This window comes from Balaenoptera borealis (genome assembly GCF_965194805.1).
Source record: "Balaenoptera borealis genome assembly, chromosome: 19".
NCBI lineage: Eukaryota > Metazoa > Chordata > Mammalia > Artiodactyla > Balaenopteridae > Balaenoptera > Balaenoptera borealis.
The window spans coordinates 57,288,083-57,308,608 of record NC_138878.1 but is presented as its reverse complement, the minus strand read 5'-3'; the positions used below and the strand labels follow the sequence as shown (position 1 = coordinate 57,308,608).

The following is a 20,526-nucleotide window of genomic DNA, read 5'->3' as shown; positions in this document are numbered from 1 at the left end:
AACTCACAATGCATAAAAAAAATCTAAACGTGAGAGCTAAAGCTAGAAGAAAAACATAGGCTGAAAGCTTCTTTACACTGGATTTGGCAATGATTTCTTGGATAGGAAACCAAAAGCACAAGCAAGGAATAAAAAACAAAAATCAGTAAATTGGACTTCATCAAATTTAAAAACTTTTATGCATCAAAGTGAAAAGACAACCCACAGAATGGGAGAACATATTTGCAAAACATATATATCTGTTAATGGATTAACATCCAGAATATGCAAAGAATTATTACAACTCAACAACAACAACCAAATGTAAAAATGGGCAGAGGAGGGCTTCCCTGGTGGCGCAGTGGTTAAGAATACGCCTGCCAATGCAGGGGACACGGGTTCGAGCCCTGGTCCGGGAAGATCCCACATGCCGTGGAGCAACTAAACCCATGCACCACAACTACTGAGCCCGCGAGCCTAGAGCCCGTGCTCCGCAAGAGAAGCCACCGCAATAAGAAGCCCACGCACCGCAACAAAGAGTAGCCCCCACTCGCCGCAACTAGAGAAAGCCCGCATGCAGCAATGAAGACCCAAGGCAGCCAAAAATAAATAAATTAAAAAAAAAATGGGCAGAGGAACTGAAGAGACATTTCTCCAAAGAAAGAGTCTCTCCAATAAGTGGTGCTGGGAAGACTGCACAGCTACATGTAAAAGAATGAAATTAGAACACTCCCTAACACCATCCACAAAAATAAACTCAAAATCAATCAAAGACTTAAATGTAAGGCCGGGCACTATAAGACTCTTAGAGGAGAACATAGGCTGAACACTCTGTGACATAAATCGCAGCAATATCTCTTTTGATCCAGCTCCTAGAGTAATGAAAATAAAAACAAGAATTGACAAATGGGACCTAATTAAACTTAAAAACTTTTGCACAGCAAAGGAAACATAACAAAATGAAAAGACAACCCACAGAATGGGAGAAAATATTTGCAATCGAAGTGACCGACAAGGGATTAATCTCCAAAATATACAAACAGCTCATGCAGCTCTATGTCAAAACAACAAACAGCCCACTCAAAAAATGGGCAGAAGATCTAAATAGACATTTCTCCAAAGAAGACATACAGATGGGCAAAAAGCACATGAAAAGATGCTCAACATCACTAATGATCAGAGAAATGCGAATCAAAACCACAATGAGGTATCACCTTACACCGATCAGAATGGCCATCCATCATCAAAAAGTCTACAAACAGGGGCTTCCCTGGTGGTGCAGTGGTTACGAATCCTCCTGCCAACGCAGGGGACACGGGTTTGAGCCCTGGTCCGGGAAGATCCCACGTGCCATGGAGCAACTAAGCCCGTGTGTGCCACAGCTACTGAGCTGCACTCTCGAGCCAGTGAGCCACAACTACTGAAGCCCGCACACCTAGAGCCTGTGCTCCGCAACAAAAGAAGCCACCGCAATGAGAAGGCCGCGCACCGCAATGAAGAGTAGCCCCCCCTCACCGCAACTAGAGAAAGCCCGTGCACAGCAACAAAGACCCAACTCAACCAAAAATAAAATAAATAAATAAATAAAATAATAATTAAAAAGAAAAAAAGTCTACAAACAATAAATTCTGGATTGAGTGTGGAGAAAAGGGAACCCTCCTACACTGTTGGTGGGAATGTAAATTGGTACAACCACTATGGAGAAGAGTATGGAGGTTCCTTAAAAAACAAAAATAGAATTACCATATGATCCAGCAATCCCACTCCTGGACATATATTTGGAGAAAACCATAATTCGAAAAGATACATGCACCCCAATGTTCACTGCAGCGCTATTTACAATAGCCAAGATATGGAAGCAACCTAAATGTCCATTGACAGAGGAATGGATAAAGAAGATGTTGTACATATATATACAATGGAATATTACTCAGCTGTAAAAAAAGGAATGAAATAATGCCATTTGCAAAAACATGGATGGACCTCGAGATTCTCATGCTAAGTGAAGTAAGTCAGACAGAGAAGGACAAATATGATATCACTCGTAAGTGGAATGTAATTAAAAAAAATGATACAAGTGAACTTATTTACAATACTGGAACAGACTCACAGATTTCGAAAACAAACCTAACAAACAAACAAAACAGAGGGGAAACGTCCAGGGGAGAGGGAAAAATTAGGAGCATGGGATTAACATATACACACTACTATATATAAAATAGATAACCAACAAGGACCTACTGTATAGCACAGGGAACTCTACTCAATATTCTGTAATAACCTATATGAGTAAAGAATCTGAAAAAGAATGAATATATGACTATGTATAAATGAATTGCTTTGCTGTACACCTGAAACTGACACAACATTGTAAATCAACTATACTCCAATAAAATTTTTTAAAAGATATACAAATGGCCAATAAGCACATGAAAAGATGCTCAACATCACCAATAATTAGGGGAATGCAAATCAAAACCACAGTGAGATATCACTTCACACCCTTTAGAATGGCTATTAAAAAAAAAAAACAACAGGGCTTCCCTGGTGGCGCAGTGGTTGAGAATCTGCCTGCCAATGCAGGGGACACGGGTTCGAGCCCTGGTCTGGGAGGATCCCACATGCCGCGGAGAAACTAGGCCCGTGAGCCACAATTACTGAGCCTGCGCGTCTGGAGCCTGTGCTCCGCAACAAGAGAGGCCACGATAATGAGAGGCCCGCGCACTGCTTTGAAGAGTGGCCCCCACTTGCCGCAACTAGAGAAAGCCCTCGCACAGAAATGAAGACCCAACACAGCCATAAATAAATAAATAAATAAATAAACCCAAAGTTAAAAAAAAAAAATTTATAAAACAACAACAACAACAACAGCAACAACAGAAAACAACAAGTGTTTGCAAGGATGTGGAAAAATTGGAACTTCTGTGCATTGCTGGTGGGAACGTAAATGGTGCAACCACTGTGGAAAACGGTATGTCAGTTCATCAAACAGTCGAACAAAGAATTGCCATTTGACCCAGCAAATCCACTTCTGGGTGTGTGCTCAAAAGACTGAATGCAGGGATTGAACAGATATTTGTACACCCATGTTCACAGTGGCATATTCACAATAGCCAAAAGGTGGAAACAATTTAAAAGACAATCAACTTATGAATGATAAACAAAATGTGGTATATACATACAAGGGAATATTATTCAGTCTTTAAAAGGAATGAAATTCAGATATATGCTATAACATGCATGGAACCTTGAAGACATAATGCTAAGTGAAATAAATCAGACCCAAAAGGATAATTATTATATGATTCCACTTATACAAAATAACTAGAATAGTCAAATTCATAGAGACAAAGAAAGTAGAATGGTGGTTGCCAGGGTTTGGGTTGGGGGACTGGGGAGTTATTGTTTAATGGGTACAGAGTTTTAGTATGGTAAGTTCTAGATGGATAGTGGTAATGATTGCACGAGAATATGAATGTACTTATTGCTACTGAGCTGCAGTCTTAAAAATGGCTAAAATCATATATCTTATGTATATTTTACCACATTAAAAATGGTAACAGAAAAAAAAAAACTAAACAAGAAGAATCTTGTGAAAGTCACACTAAAATGCCAAACCCAGGATAAGAAACTTAAGTATATTTGCTTTAGAGATTAAGCTTTTATCTATTTTGCTATCTGTTTACTGTAATGGTCTCTTATTTGATATTCTGCCCCCTGTGACCTCTATCCATTTTGCACACTGTTTGTAGAGTAATTCTCCCGGGAAGATGTAGCATGGGGCGAGTGGTCACTTACATTTCACATCCAGCCTGAGGGGGTCACTTCTGCTGGAATTGCCCAGGTTGGAGACCTCACACTGATAATCCCCGGCATCCTCCCTCCTGACGGGGTTGATGGTGAGGGTGCTGTTGTCTGGGGACAGCTTCATCCTCTCTGTGAGCAGTAGCCTCTGGCCATTGAAGAACCAGCATATGGAGATCCCAGTGTCATTTGTGTGGCAGGTCAGGACCACGGTATTCTCATGTTCTGTGACTGTGGTGTTGCTGGCTTCGATGGAGGGCTGTGCCACTGGGTCTGTGGAGAGACAGAGGGGTGACTGACTGAGAATAGGTCAGGGGCCTGGGGCCACGCTCCTTCCTCAGAGGTCTCAGCCACCCCCGGGGCCAGTGAGCTCTGTAAAGGTGACCCAGAGGATGGCCCTGACCCTGTGATCAAGGTCATGAGGCTCTCTTCATTGATGATCTGTAAGGAGAGGGCTGCAACTCCTCTCTGAAACCCAGATACCCCAGGATGACCCCTGACCAGTCTCCCCGGACAGCTCTGTAGTATCGGCACCAGGAGCGTCTTCTCAGCCCATATGTCTAGCATCTTCAACATCAAGTGGGATTTTTCATCAACTTTCATTGACCTTTTTCCACAATTTTCTTTAACTTTAAAATAATTCAGGTCCCATTCCTTATATACACTTCCGAGTACACTGGGGAAGGCAGGCTTGCCAGCTCTGTGCATCTCTGGGGCCAAGGGAACTTTCCATAAAGTAGGGGAGGCATCTACTTCCTGTTAAATAATTCCTTAGACTGGCCCAACATAGTCTCCTGGACTGTAGAAGGGTTAAGTATCCCTCTGAGCCAAGGACAGTCTTGTTTTAAAATTCCCCAACAATAACTGCCCCTCATTTTCACTCATCCTGAGTCTGAGACATTAACTTTTTCTCCCATCAGAGGATGGTGACCCTGAGCCTCTCAAGACAGGAGCAGCTGTTGCCTCCCAGTCTTGACTCAAGGCTGGGCCTGCCCAGATTTGCCTGGGACAGGAAGTCATGGCCAGCCTGATATCCAGGGGTGAGGGTCCATGTACTTGGACCTGAGAGGGATGGGTGTGGTGTGGCCTCCGGCAGTGGAGATTCAGTCGGGCTGCCTGGGGCACATAGGAACAGAGGTTACTCACAGATGACGTTCAGGGTGAATGGGTCACTGCGGCTGACACTCACTGGGTTCCGAGTTTCACACATATAGGGTCCTGTGTCATTCCTTGTGACATGGAATAAAGTGAGAGTCCTGTTGTCCTCAGACAGTTCCAGCCTGGTGCTGTTGGGGAGGCTCTGATTGTTGATCCACCACATGTGGGAGGTGTTCGGAGTCTCAGGGCCACATGTTAACACTACAGTGTCCTCCAGCTCCTTGGGGTTGGAGTTGTTGCTGGTGATGACGGGTTTGGGTAACACCGCTGTGAAGACAACAGAGAGAACATTGCCCCTTTTATACCTTGATTCCTCCAATGGCATCTTCAATCAGAGTTGGCATTTCTCACCTTTGAGCCAAACTGAGTCCTTAAACAATAAGGCAGGTCTGTGTATCACAAGACAAATGCATGAACATCTGAACTCAGAGAATATAAGGCCACCTGATCTATGTCTGAGAGAAAGCACAGACTTCCTCAAGTGTCTGTCATGTATCAAGGTTTGATAGCAGTAACATAGGCCTGGAAATCAGAGACCCCTTGCTTCCTCATTTAGTTTTTTACTGACCAGGTCACTACCTGACTGACCTTGGGGTGTTCACCTGGAACATGCAGGTCCCGAGACCCTTCAAGCTGCACAGACCTACATTGCCTGGTGGAGATGTGTTTTCACTGAGTCCTCGATTTCCAAGGTTCCCTAGAGATAGGTAATGATGGGCCATCCCATAGTCCTTAAACCCCAAGAAGACTGGGCAGCATGGCCTGGAACTGGGTGTTTGAGCAGAAATAACACACGGGACGACCCAGAGCAAGCCTGGTGGTCAGTCCATTATTCAGGCTGCAGGGCCATGAGGTGGGGCAGTTCTGCACAGGTGTTAAAGGTGAGTGACAAGACAGTGACCTCATAAAGGCTAGGCGAGTCCAAGGAATGATTAGCAAAGAGTGAGGGGGAGGGACTTCACTGGTGGTCCAGTGGGTAAGACTCTGCGCTCCCCATGCAGGGGGCCCGGCTTCGATCCCTGGTCGGGGAACTAGATCCTACATGTATGCCCCAACTAAGAGTTCGCATGCCGCAACTAAGAAGCCCGCCTGCCACAACTAAAAGATCCTGCGTGCCGCAACTAAGACCCAGCCAAAATAAATAAATAAATAAATAAATAAATAAATAAATAAATATTTAAAAAAAGAGTGAGGGGGACATGCAGGAGCTGGCTGGCTTTGGCAGCAGAACCAATGTCTCTGCCCTTAGTCTTGGACAGAATTGATCGGGGAGAGGTCTGAGTCTCTGTTTTATAAAGAGAGGAATGATTTAAATTAGTAGAAACGTTCTGTGTTATGTTAATAACTTTAGGAGAAGAGGTCCCTGTCACCAATTTCTGTGGACAGTCAAGCAAATGGGGAGGAGGCCCCACTGGCATGTGGCATGTTTTCTTTTCTTTTCTTTCTACCTCAGGAAACACAGCTAGAGCTGGATCAAATTTGTCTGAATTGGGCCAAGTCTAAGTGAAAGGACAGTGGCTTGGGCACCTCATCGTCGGAGAGTGTCCCACCCTATGATACAGGTGCCATCATGAGGACACACGGGCAATGAAATAGGCAGTAAAGCAGTCAGATGGCACAGGGTCTGTCAGCCCCACCCTGGGAAGGTCTCGGGAACCCCTAAGAGGAACGGGAGGCCCACAGAAGGACGAGAATGTGAGTCACAAATCAAAGAGGTGAAGTGAGCCACTGGGGACTGCAGACCTGTCTTTCTGCCTTTGACCCCCTGGTTGAGTCATGTAGGGCTTAGATTCAGGGGTTGCATAACCCTGTTACGTGGTGTGTTCCACTTGTTGGCATCATGGAGGGAAAGAGCCCTGGACCAGGGCAAAGTGGGAGCTCATTCTCCTGGTGACCTGGGGAAACTGGCTCATGTTGGAGCCTCGCAGAGGCTGCTGCTCCCACTGATTTCTGTGTCCTTTACTATTGCCCGGGAGGGTGGGCCTGGCCACAGGTGTTAGCAGGACGGGAACAGGGCAGTCAGCCATTTGTGGGAGTATTTGTGGAAGGCTTAAGGGTAGGGGAGTTGTCCGGAGCAGGGCCAGTTCCGGGTGGAAAGAAGGAGGAGGAAGATGAGAGACACAGAAGCAGCAGAGAGAGCAAAAAATGTCCATTTACAAGTGACTTCAAAGTGGGGATTACAAGTGCCTTCAAAGATCAAAGATCCAAGAGCCCCACTGCTGCCCAGAGGCAGGACCCCTGCAGCCCTGGAAAACCCTCCGCTGGCCGAGCAGCCCCACAGTCACCGTGAGACCTGGCTCCCAACGTGCTTTAGGGGCGGGTGGTCAGAGGATGGAACATGGGTCCCATCCTTGGAGAGACAGGCAATAGGTGTGGCCAGTACCTCCTAGGATTCTGCATCCAGATTCCAGTGCCTGAAGAGATTATAGGTCATTCATTCTTATTCCTTCCATCCTTCCTTCATCAAAGAAAGATTGAGAGTTTACCTGTTGGGCCCTGTGCTGGTTACAGGTGTAGGTTGGAGAGTGAGGAAACCGAGTCCTTTCCATGTTATTCCAGCGGGAGTGACACCCAGCACATTAGGAAACAAACAAATAAATGATTTCTCATCCAGTGCAAGGAGCTTGTGCATTGGCTACCTGAAGAGGGAAGGCCTGGACATTCCTGTCACTGACTATGATCATTGATGCAGGTAATTTAGTTCTAGAGTAAACAGGATTAATTTTCCATTTCTTTTTTTTTTTTTAATTAATTAATTAATTTATTTATTATTTATGGCTGTGTTGGGTCTTCGTTTCTGTGCGAGGGCTTTCTCTAGTTGTGGCAAGCGGGGGCCACTCTTCATCGCGGTGCGCAGGCCTCTCACTATCGCGGCCTCTCTTGCTGTGGAGCACAGGCTCCAGACGCGCAGGCTCAGTAATTGTGGCTCACAGGCCCAGTTGCTCCGCGGCATGTGGGATCTTCCCAGACCAGGGCTCGAACCCGTGTCCCCTGCATCGGCAGGCAGATTCTCAACCACTGCGCCACCAGGGAAGCCCTCCATTTCTTTTCACTTTCCATGCCAGAGTCTCCCTCTGAGCTGGGGATGCCCAAGAAGAAAGGATCTGAACCAACAGCTGGTTTCTGGGTCCAAAGATGCACAACAAGGCCCCTGGGATGGAGGAGAGGATGGGGCTGTTATCTTGGCATGACTCTGATTGGCCAGTTGTGGTCTGTGTGACTCTGATTCAGTGAGTGTAATTCCCTTTAACTCAGTTTCTCCTCATTAAAATAGAAAAAATGGTAAATTGTCTCAGGATTGCCATGTTGCCTGTGTATTAACCTTAAATCATTAATAATTAACTGACCTAAAGCTGAGCAAAGAGGAGCTGACCATAAAAACTGCATCTACTGTTAGTTGCATCCACAGGAGAGGGCTCCCTGGGCTGTGCCCCGGTGGTCAAGGAGCTGCCAGGAGCATCTTCTCTCCTCTGTTCCTCCCTAAGGATGCTGACCTTCCCCTGCAGTCTCCTTAGTCCCCCAGGTGGTCGGCTAATAACCTGGGGATCTAGCCCGTCTTGCTCTCCATGCTGAGTCTCAGGTGAAGGCCCAGACTCTACCCCTGCTCAAATGTGGCTCTTGGGGCTGAGCCCTGGCTGGTGACCAGCTCTGAAGCCTTGGGACTCAGGCAGCTGGGAAATCATTGCTCCCAGTCAACCCCGTCCAGGAGGCTAAAACCCAACAGTGGCAAATGTTCTCCGGGGTCACTGGAGGCAGGAGCTGAGGAGCTGGGGAGGGGCTTCCCGGGGCTGAGATTCTGTGGGGATCCCAGGGGGCCCTCAGGCCAGGCCCATACTGAGTCCTACAGGGTCTTCCTCAGCGTCATGGTCACAGGCAGGGGCCCAGGGGGTTGAACTGAGACTGATCTTCCTCTGCTGTGTTACTCCCATCAGCCCGGTCCTTCTTTCTGCACAGAATGTCTTCAGGGTCCGGATTCTGCGAAAGAATTCTGATCCTTTGAAGATTGTCTCCACTGTGTGTGTGTTCTGAACTAAATGTTCAAACCCCAACCTGGGATGTAATACAGAGGGGGATGGAGACACAGTCCAGGCCTGTCAATCCTCTGTGTGTGAATAGAACTCACCCCACCCAACACCCAGAGGTCAGAGAGGAATCACTCACGGTATACGCGGAGTTGTCCAGCTAGTCTTTCAGTCTGTAAATCACTCTTTATAATGTGCAGGGTGTAGTATCCTGTGTCGTTCTGGGTGACGGTCTGGAACAGCAGGGATCCATTGGGGTATATTGTCTCTCGACCGCTGTGTGCAGGCCCAGTGACATTTGTACTGTTTATTTTAAATGTTGCAATTAGTTGGTTTTTCTCTACACTTTCTCCTCTGTACCAGCTGTAGCCTAGAAGATCCCCTGTCACATTGTGGACCAGTAGAAGAACATCCGTCCCTTCTGCAGCGTTGAAGGGCACCGATTCAATAGTGAGTTGCACAGTGGTGGGCAGGTTCCAGAAGGTTACGAGTGAGACTAGGAGGGAAGAGAGAGAAATTAATATTCTGACCTATGTGTTGGGATGGAAAAATGGGGCCCTGGGTCCTGAGCAGGTCTCTTCATCCCTCAGCCTTGGTGTGTGTTTTTGTAGTACATGTGTGTGTGTGTGTGTGTGTGTGTGTGTGTGTCTGTGTGTGCATGTGTGTGTGTGTGTGTCTGTGTCTGTGTGTGCATGTGTGTGTGTGTGTGTGTGTGTGTGTGCGCGCACGCCCTACTGGTTCAAGGTCAGCAGCATGGTCCCCATTACTTCAGCCCCTCTGAGCTTGTTATTTCCTCTGTTTCCCCAGATGTCTGCCTGGCTCACTCCCTCACTGCCCTCACACGCTTGCTCACACTCAGGGGCCTGTTGGGAGCTGCCCTCCCTGACACCTGCTCTAAATACCCTCTGTCTTCACTTTCTGACCTTTCCCTGCTCCGTTTCCTTCATGACACTTGTCAGCACCTGACAGCACATTCTAGATCTCTTTGCTTGTCTATCTTCCTCCCCATAGAGTGTGAGCTGTGGGATGGCAGGGACTTGTCTGATCCTGGTTGTAACCCAGGGCCTGGACCAGGCTCCAAATACCTGGTGAGGAAGGAATGAGTGTTCCCAGGGCCTCCACCACCTGGTGTTTATTTGTCAGTTTCTAAGGGTGGTGGGTAAGGACAGTGTTTAGCTTCCTGGTTGCGTTCTTTTCTGGATTGACACCCTGACATAAATTGTTATTGTCACCAGTTTTGAAAAATTACTGCTCAGTGATGAATAATTTGGAAAATGTACAGTAATTGAGGTTTTCCTGCCCCTCACCAATTCCAGTTCATTGAGATTTTCCTGTTGCTCAGTCCCTCCACCCACCCTCCCCTGCTCCCAGGTCCTCTCCCCTCAGGTCCAAACAGAAGCCCTCTGTCCCCTCTCAGAGCCCTGTCTCCCCCAGAGACCTCAGCCAGTCTCTGTTCTCCCACCTCTGCCCACACCCTGAAAACTGTCCCCTCTCACCTGCCAGCAGGAGCCCGTCCCAGGGAATGCACCCTCTGCGGGCATGGGCTGAGGGGGGCTTCATGGTGTCTGCTGTCTGCTGTGTCCCTCCCTCTGTGAGAAGAGCTTCAGCTCCCGAACCGCTCACAAGCACTGCTGTCTGATGTGTGAGCTCTGCTGTCCTTCCTCCCTCTGTGCTGGGCCTCCTCCTGGGGCAGGAGCACTTCGCTGGGTCACATGGGCCGGGGGCGGGGTCTCTGCCCAGATCCCTCCCTCTCCCTCCCCTCTCATTCCTGCCTTCTCTCTTCTTCCCTCTTCTTTCTGCCTTTTTCAGCTTGACCTCTCAGCCTAGAAACACACACACACAGTTTGCCATTGGCTGGGGGAGCACAAGCCTGGGGCTCAATGTCCTGGGCGTCCCCCACTGTTCGCAGTTGGGGTGCACAGCCTCTCCCCCACAGCCTCCCCTTCCCCTTCTGGGTTTTCCCTTTAGAGCAGGAGCCCTGCGGCTACATCACGAACCCTTGTCACAGGAATGTCACCCACACTGTGCACTGGAATCACTGTGGAACTTTATAAAGACTGTGAATGCACAGATGACACCTTAGAAATGCTGTGTCAGCAGCTGCCCAGGTCACATGTATGCCCAGCCAGGCTGAGACCCCATAATGTGGGCTGGGGTAGACTCTCCCCTTCTCTTGTGCACACAGAGGGTCTGCAGATCCTGTTAAAGCGCAGAGTCTGCCTCAGCAGGTGTGGGGTGGACCCAGGAGTCTGCATCTAACTAGCTCTCAGGTGATGCTGGTCATACTGGGCTGCGGAGCACAGTGTCAGTAGCAAGGCTGAAGGGGGCTCCTGTCCCCGCCAGAGGCCGACCCACCCGCCCCAGTGCTGGCCTCTGCTGCGTTCTGGCCTGGGGTCTGTCAGCACCACACAGACACCTAGAGGTCCCCAAACCAGGATATTATTTCCCTTTGTGACACAGAGGGTCTTTCCAATGTTCTCAAATGCTCTGAGAAGGTTTCGTTCTGTTCCTGCCAGAAGGCTCCAGGAAAGGATTGAGGGGCTGGAAAGGGTGCAAAGTGAGTGATGCCTGGTGAGAGGGACACTCCTTCTCTCTCCATGGGGGTCTAGCTGGGCCACAGCTTCCTGGGACACACACTGATGACCTGAAGGAATAGTAGTTCCTAAAGGTGTGAAGTGGGCCAGCTCCTGGCTGGATGGAGGAACTGTCCATTGTGGGGAGCTTGGAGAGCGCGAGGAGAGCTATGGACTAAAGTGACACTGGTGAGGGTCCGATTCTGCTGGGCTGAGGGAGGTCTGTGGCCCTTGGGGAGGCTCTAGCCTGTGGAGTAACTCTGCCGCTCTCTGGTGGGCAAGGAGGGAAGTGCAGCAGTTACCGTGCCGTGCTGCTCTGCATGTTTGTTCAACACCATGAACTTTTTACATGGGTTACGTATCAGGTTAATGCTCCATCGTGTTCCAGCTCTGTGAGTCACAGTCTCTGTTGCTCCAAGAACTCCAGCCCCGTTCCTTAATGAGATGTCACCAAGCTCAGATTTCCAGGAATGTATATGAGTTTGTGTTTGTCTCCAGCAAGTTATACTGTGTGCATCCCTGGGAGACAGTAGTGTATGTGGCTGGAGCACTAGGTGATGGGTCTATGGGAAGAAGAGGGAGGAGCAGGGAACCAGGCATGTCAGGAGGGGAAGGTCTGTGTCAGGGGAGCAGAGGGGGAAAGGATGGACAGTCAACTTCCCCTCTCACTCCCGGGACCTGGGTCAGGTGAGAAGGGAGCTGGTTCCCTCTTGTTCATCAAGAGCTGGGCCTCATGTGTGCCCTATGCCCACGGCTGAACTCTCAAGTGTTAAGTCCACTTTTATCCAGGGTTGTTGTTGGCGCTCTCTGTACGCATAGGCTATGAATGGAGAGGCCCCTGGTCTTGAGGCGGCTTCACACACACAGTCCCACCCAGGGCCTCGGGGTAGCTCCCACAGCGCCTGTGATCCTCTGCTTCTCCCTCCCCCATTCCTGGGGTTTCTTTCCTGTACCACCTTCTCCCTGGGTCTCTGTGGACAGCCTCAGCCAGTGACCTCACCTGCTTCCGTTCTAGGCAGCTATCCCTGTGATCTCTGCCCCCTCACAATCTCTGGGCCTCACTAGTCTCTCTCATTTTTTCTGACCCCTGATCCCTGTGAGGAAAGGGGGTTGAAGCTGAGATTGGTACTCTCCAGGTTCTACACTTTTTGGACAGCTTGAAAGCTAGGAACCCTGATGTGTCAGTGGAATCATTTTTGTGTCTCCCGGTGGAAGCATTCCTCCCTTGGGAACTAAGACCTCTAGGCCACCAGAGCATAAAGTCACGGGAACAGGAAGTGTAAATTTTGCTAGTGGATCATTAGAGGTAAGTGAGTGGCATTACTTCCATTTCCACCTCTTGATTCCCGGACCTGAGAATCCTGGCTGTGGGAGAAACAGCCCCACATAGTGGACTGATTCTGAGCATATCCAGCCTCCTGGAGTACCTTCCCCTGGCCCTGCAAGGTACTGCCACCTAGCTGGTGCTGAAATTGAGTTTCTGAAAGACCACTCTACTCTTCTGTCAAGCCAGCTGTTTCAGGATGGTAAGACTAGTGAATTCCATGAGCATGGGCCCACTGCTGCATTTCATTTGCTATGATCAGAAACAATGCTGTGTGGAGAACCATGCTGGAGGATGGTTCAGATGCCAATCACAAGTCCAGGTTGTCACCTGTGCTTCTGACAGAGCGGCTACAGATCGGAGTGTCCAACAGCCCTCTCCTTGGGTTTGATTAATTTGCTAGAGCAGCTCACAGAACTCAGAAAAACATTTTACTTACCAGATTATGGGATTATTATTAAAAGATGTAATTCAGGAAAAGCCAGATGGAAGAGATGCGTAGGACAAAGTATGGGGAAAAGGCACTGAGCTTCCATGCTCTGTGAGTGTTCCGCTCTCCCCACATCTCCATGTGTTCACCAGTCTGGAAGCTCTCTGAACCCTGTCCTTTTTTTAGTGAGTGCTTTATTTTTTAAAAATTTAAATTATTTTAAATTGAGGTATAATTGACATATATTACTTTCAAGTGTACAACGTAATGATTCAATATTTGTATATGCTGCAAAAATGATCACCATAAGAGGTCTAGTTAACGTCTGTCACCATACATAGTTATAGAATCTTATTCCTGTGATGAGAACTTTTAAGATCTACTCTCTTAGCAACTTTCAAATATGCAATACAGTATTACTAACTATAGTCACCTTGCTGTACATTACATCCCCATGGTTTATTTATTTTAAACCGGAATATATACCTTTTGACTCCATTCACCCATTTCACACACACCCCACTCCTCACTTCTGGCAACCACCAATCTGTTCTCTGTTTTTGAGCTTGGGGTTTTTTGATTTGTTTTAAATTCCACATATAAGTGAGATTATACAGTATCCGTCTTTCTCTGACATTTCACTTAACATAATCTCCTCAAGGTCCATACATGTTTGTAGTAAATGGCAAGATTTCATGTTTTTAATGGCTGAATAATATTCCATTATATATATGTACACCACATTATCTTCATCCATTCACCCGTCGATGGACACTTAGGTTCGCTTCATACCTTGACTAATGTAAATAATGCTGCAATGAACATGAGGGTTCATAAATCTTTTCAAGTTAGTGTTTTCATTTTCTTCAGATAAATTCCCAGAAGTGGAATTGCTAGATCATATGGTAGTTCTATTTTTAACTTTTTGAGTAACCTCCATACTGTTTTCCCTAGTGGCTGCACCAATTTATGTTACCACCAACAGCGCACAAGGGTTTCCTTTTCTCCACACCCTCACCAACACTTGTTATTTCTTGTCCTTTGGATAGTAGCCATTCTAAAAGGTGTGAGGTAATATCTCATGTGGTTTTGATCTGCATTTCCCTGATGATTAGTGGTGTTGAGCACTGTTTCCTGTACCTGTTGGCCATCTGTATGTCTTCTTTGGAAAAATGCTTACTCAGATCCTCTGCCTATTTTTTAATCAGATCGTTTGGTTCTGTGCTACTGAGTTGTATCAGTTCTTTACACATTTGGGGTATTTACCCCTTATCAGATATATGACTGCAAATATTATCTCCCATTCAGTAGGTTGCCTTTTCATTTTGTTGATGGTTTGTTTCCTATACTGCGCAGAAGCCTTTTAGTTTGATGTAGTCCTACTTGTTGATTTTTGCTTTTGTTGCCTTTGCTTGTGGTGTCAAATCCAAAAATTCATCACCAAGAGCAATGTCAAGGAACTTACTGCCTATGTTTTTCTTCTAGGATTTTTATGGTTTCAGGTCTTACATTCAAGTCTTTAATCCATTTTGAGTTAATTTTTCTTTATGGTGTAAGATAGTCACCCAGTTTTACTCTTTTGCATGTGGCTGTCCAGTGGCAGGATGGGACTGAACGTTCCAACCCTCTAATCACTCCTTTGGGTCCACTAGCCACCAGCCCTCATCTTTAGATGCAGTCCAGTAGAGACCTCATTAACATAACAAAAGACACCTTCGTAGCTCTAAGCACTTAGGAAATTCCAAGGGCTTTAAGGAGCTCTGTGTCAGAAATGGGGATGAAGACCAAATGTATGCTTCTTATTAGAAACCACAATATCACACCTCCCCTGCATTCTTCAATTCCTTGATGGCACTAATCTCTGCAGTCCCTCCAGGAATGTGGTATTGCTTTTGATTTATTTTCCTAGGTCGAGGCAGTTCTAGTGGCTTCCATTTAGCCTATCCCCCCAAAATAGCCCTCACTCCACAGGTCAGGGAACCAATGTGGGAATTCTGCCAGTTGCTGAATATATCTACTCCAATCATGCATTTCAAAACTGGGGAAGTAACCACAGGATGAGTTCAGGGACCCACTGGGCCCTTGTGAGATGGACTGGAGCTAAAACTCCCTTGCTTGTCTGATTTCCATACGGTCCTGCTCTGACTGGTGGGCTACCGTGACATTTTGGGTCACCTGCAATTAGTGTCAGTTCAGAGCCTGTGTCCATCAATCCCCCCAAAAGTCTGATTATGTCTTTTTCCCTGATGTATAGTCACTCTGGTAAAAGGTCAAAGGTCACTTTGGGGAAGAAGTCTGGGAGAAATATTAACAGTAAAACAAAACAAAACAAAAAACCAAAACCAAAACTAAACAAAACAAAAGAAATATTAACAGTAAAAATTTGGGTAGTATAATGCAGTCCTTCCTCAAGGAGACCTGGCCTCCCCTTTATTCAGGACTCTGGGTCTTTATTTTTTATTTTTTAAATTTTTATTGGAGTATAGTTGATTTACAATGTTGTGTTAGTTTCAGATGTACAGCAAAGTGAATCAGTTATACGTATACATATATCCACTCTTTTTGTTTTTAGATTCTTTTCCCATATAAACCATTACAGAGTATTGAGTAGAGTTCCCTGTGTTATACAGTAGGTTCTTATTTGTTATCTATTTTACGTACAGTAGTGTGTATACGTCAGTCCCAATATCCCAATTTATCCCTCCCCTGCCTATCCCCTGGTAACCATAAGTTTGTTTTCTACATCCTTGACTCTACTTCTATTTTGTAAATAAATTCATTTGTACCCTTTTTTTTAGATTCCACATATAAGCGATAACATATGATATTTGTCTTTCTGCGTCTGACTTACTTCGCTCAGTATGACAATCTCTAGGTCCATCCATGTTGCTGCAAATGGCATTATTTTGTTCTTTTTTTATGGCTGAGTAATATTCCATTGTATATATGTACCGCATCTTCTTTATCCATTCCTCTGTTGATGGACATTTAGGTTGCTTCCATGTCCTGTCTATTGTAAATAGTGCTGAAAAAGATACATGTACCCCAAGGATTCTGGGTCTTTAAACTGGCCCAGTCTGGGAATTGATTGAAGGACATTGACTCTCTTTTTCTTGATTTGATTAAACTTTTGTTCACTTGATTTAGAACTCTTTCACTTATATGGATCAAGTAAGAATTTGGTAGACTTCCTATTTCTTTCATTTCTAGGAACACCATGATCAATTAACCAGTGCCATTGTTCTCTGTGGCAGACTATTCTGATTGCAGCTTTGACTCTGCTGTCTGTTATGGTGAGCATGGCCCGCCTTGCCTTTGGTGATTAAGTACTGCCTCTTAGCCCAGCTACCTCTTGATCCGGTTTACCCCCATTGCATTGAGATTTCCCACTTCTGTGGCAGCAGTTCCCCCTGTAATTTCTGACCTCCAGAGAAGAGCCATCACAGAGCTCTTCAAGCCTGCTGGGGCTCCCTTACAAACTCATATCTCACAGTCATGGTGAAAGGTGTGTCCTCTGAACACCCCCAGGGTGGGTGAGCAGGTCTGAAATGATAAATCCATACCACATTCCAATCTCTCCAAGTCTTTGGATCCCTTTCTCTCTCTCTGAGTAAATGTTCTCTTCTCTGATACAGATACCTCGTGTTTCTGTCAAGATAAACACATATAGATGGAAAACTTAGCAGTGACCTGGTGAGCTGAGTGGGAAAAACTTGGAGGTATTTTTCTCTGAGAAGACCTTCATGTGTCCCAGACCATGGAGCCCCAGAGGAGGGAGAGAGAGAATACCTCACACAGAGTCCCAGGTGCTCCTGCAGTGGCTGAGGGGAGTTAGCCAGATGAGGAGACGCTCACAGATGTGGGCCCTCTGGTCAGGCCTGACACAGTCAGTCTGGAGGGTCCCCCGTTGGGGGTTTCTGTTTTCCTTGAGAACGTCCTATGCCGTGAGATCTTTTGTGCTTTTTTTTTTTTTAAGTTAATTAATTAATTTATTTATTTATTTATTTTATTTATGGCTGTGTTGGGTCTTCGTTTCTGTGCGAGGGCTTTCTCCAGTTGTGGCGAGCAGGGGCCACTCTTCATCGCGGTGCGCGGGCCTCTCACCATCGCGGCCTCTCCCGTTGCGGAGCACAGGCTCCAGACGCGCAGGCTCAGTAGTTGTGGCTCACGGGCTTAGTCGCTCCGCGGCATGTGGGATCTTCCCAGACCAGGGCTCGAACCCGTGTCCCCTGCATTGGCGGGCAGATTCTTAACCACTGCGCCACCAGGGAAGCCCCTTTTGTGCTTTTGACTTGAAGGGAACTTGGGCCATGGTGACAAGATCCCAGTGCAAGGAGGTAGGAGGTGGAGGATGTGGGTGACCTGGGCTCACACGATGGAGTTGGGGGAAGTGCCTATTGAAAAGTCATCCTGTTTAGATGAGTGCATGAGAATGTCATGCAACTGAGAATGAGGGATGAGGACAAAAAGGGAGACCCATTTGCAGATGAGAGAGGGCCCTCTGTCTCCCCCCAAGCAGAGGAGGAAGTCTGGCAGAGGAGAGCCTAGTCTGAAGAAGGGCGCCACTACCCCACAGGTTTCTGGGAACAGAAGACAGTCAGGGGTTTTGTGTCAGAGTCAGCCCAGCTTGGACCCCAGTCATGATGCTCAAAATAGCCTCTGCAGGGAGAAAGGTGCTGAGGCTCCTCGGCAGGTCCATTAATGGGGAAAGGGCAGGGATAAGGAAATCTGCAGTGTTTGCACTTACAGGAGACTCACCCCTACCCCATTCAGATGGGACGCATGTCGCAGCACCGCTCTCCCTAGGAGGTGTGCGCTGGGACATCACTTCTCATGAGAGCAGGATCGTTTTTAAACAAAGGCACGTCTATCATTTTGTCTAAGGATGGTGGTTACTCTCCTCCCCAAATCATCCTGTCTCCACGCTTAGGCTACTTGAGGACATTTTTGGATCGAGTGAGTCTAGCAGTTCCCACGGGGGGTGTGTGTGGGTGTGTGGGTGTCTGGTGTGTGGGTGTGTGAGAGATACCTTTATGTGTCCTGATGTCACCCTCTGGTTCAGATTAGTACTCTGGACATCAACTGCCAGACAGAGATGGGCTCTGACTCTTGCCTTCAAGGCAGGCAGTGCAGGACTGTGGCCACCCTGGGCATATCCTGCAGCACAGTAGAACTCTGGTAAGACCGGATGGGCCACATTCCCTTGGTCTCACACTTCAAAATGGTTAAAGTGGTGAATGTTAGGTTATGTGAATTTTACCTCAAAAACAAAAAATTTAGGAGAGGATCCTACACCTTACCTTGTATAAAACTGGCACCAATACACTGCTGTGGGTGTATGTGAATGTCCATTTCTTCACACCCTAAGCACTCCCATAGTAATTATGCGGGCGCTGAAGGAGGTGTCCACCCATTTATCCATCGTTCTTTCCTTTCCTCCTACTCTGAACACTTTATAGCCATTTTTCTGTGCCAGACCCTTGAGTAGGAGTGATGGCCCCATTGAGAAGCACAGCTAGGCTCAGCCTGCCTGTCTCTCGGGTACTCAGGGATCCACAGGACACATGACGTGAGCATAGGAACTGCTCCTGAACATGTTGTTACAGCACAAAGGAGAAGAGAGTCAGAGGTGGGAGTTCAGAGGGGGTCCCTATTGTCCACCTTTGGAGGTTGGGATGAACTGTGGCAGATGGCCAATGAGCCTGGCTGTAAAAAGGGAAGGAGCAGGTTGATGGAGAAAGGGGAAGAGGGCATCCCAGGCGGGGACTGTGTGATCAGATACGGGGAGGCAGGAGCAAGTCTTGATGGACCAAGAGTTATGAGGGGGTAGTGCATGTGGAAATGAGGTGATAAGGAGCAGGTGAGAGGGAGTTCTTGGGGAAAGGTGAGATGAAACAGATGGTGGCTTTTCTGAAGAGTTGGTGTGTTTTATAGGTATCTTTTCCCCCAGAGCCTGGGCTGAAGAGGCCAGGAGGGCTCAGGACACTGGAAGGGGCTAAGAAGAACTTATGTTCATGATGTGTCTACCACCTATGGTTGCTTCCTCCTGCTCATATTTGTGTGGACATCAGCTGGCCCCGTTTTCTTTTTTTTCATCTTTATTGGAGTATAATTGCTTTACAGTGCTGTATTAGTTTCTGCTGTACAACAAAATGAATCAGCTATATATATACATATATCCCCATGTCCCCTGCCTGGCCCTGTTTTCCTGTGTCACTTCCTGCATTTGCAAAGGAAAAAGCCTGGGAGCTGTCCATGGTCTCTTGGTCCTCAGGGCAGTGTGAGGACAGCCCACAGCTGTCCTCCCTGGGCAAGAGCTCTTGTGCATATCATCCTTTCCTGTTAATATTCTCCCCACCACATTCTGCCACCAGAACTTCTCTTTCCCAGGAAATAGGGATGGGAGTTGGGATAATTTAGACATAATATTTTCCTGTGTGCCCCAGGAAAGGATGGACTCAGAGTTACAGGTGAATTTCTGCTAAGAGAAAATTGCCCTGAGCAAAAAAAAAAAAAAAACAAAAAAAAAAACAACAAAGGAGAGCAAGGGTCCTCTTTATTCAGATCACTTCCAGGTGATCCTGGGGGGGGGGAATCACAGACCTGTCTACTTTCCCAGGAAGTCCCTTACTCCCCAAAGAGAAGGCAAAAAAACCCTGGAGATAAATGTTAAAGATTTAGAATTTTTTCTCAACTGGCGATGGCACTGACCGCCACTCAGAGAGCATTAGAAAATGTATGGGCAGGCCATAGTTTGGCTCTATCTGTGACTTGACAGGCCTTCCAGAGCTTAGAATGTGGGGACACAAGATTTTAAAATGCGGTAAAAGGCTCAGGACTGTCCCACAAAACAAGGAATTTCCCACCCAAAATGCTAGTATGTCAGCTCTTCAAAGGAAATGAATCCGTTAATTTTCTTTATAGTCCATATCTTCAACTGACACAGTATACATTTATTTACTTGTTTATCTTCTGTCTCCACAACTTTTAGAGAGTGAGCTCCATGAGAGAAGTGACTTTGCTTTATTTGCAGCTGTATTTTCTGACTCTATAATTAGGGAAAACCATGAGACTCATGTTTAAACAGTGTTTAAAGATGCTTTGAATGAAAAGAACAGAACATGAAAAGTGCCCAAAGGACCTCTTACCTGGTTTCTGATCTGCTGTATTATGCCTGAAATATTATTTTGTATTTATTGAAATGGCACTGTGCTACATATAAGGTTTATCTATCTC

General features: G+C 46.8%; 1 protein-coding gene across 2 annotated transcripts in view; it reads right to left on the bottom strand.

The window, feature by feature from the left end:
• Window positions 1-10,676, bottom strand: part of LOC309616692 (cell adhesion molecule CEACAM1-like) — a 33,364-nt gene extending 22,688 nt beyond the window's left edge. For both annotated transcript variants that reach the window (XM_082367554.1, XM_082367553.1), the window contains exons 1-4: window positions 10,460-10,676; window positions 9,103-9,459; window positions 4,930-5,208; window positions 3,778-4,056 (exon numbers count right to left, since the gene is read on the bottom strand). In XM_082367554.1, coding sequence (XP_082223680.1) covers window positions 3,778-4,056; window positions 4,930-5,208; window positions 9,103-9,459; window positions 10,460-10,523 — 979 coding nt within the window. In that variant the 5' untranslated portion in view covers window positions 10,524-10,676. The remainder of the gene's footprint in view (window positions 1-3,777; window positions 4,057-4,929; window positions 5,209-9,102; window positions 9,460-10,459) is intronic.
• Between the last annotated feature and the right edge of the window lie 9,850 nt (window positions 10,677-20,526).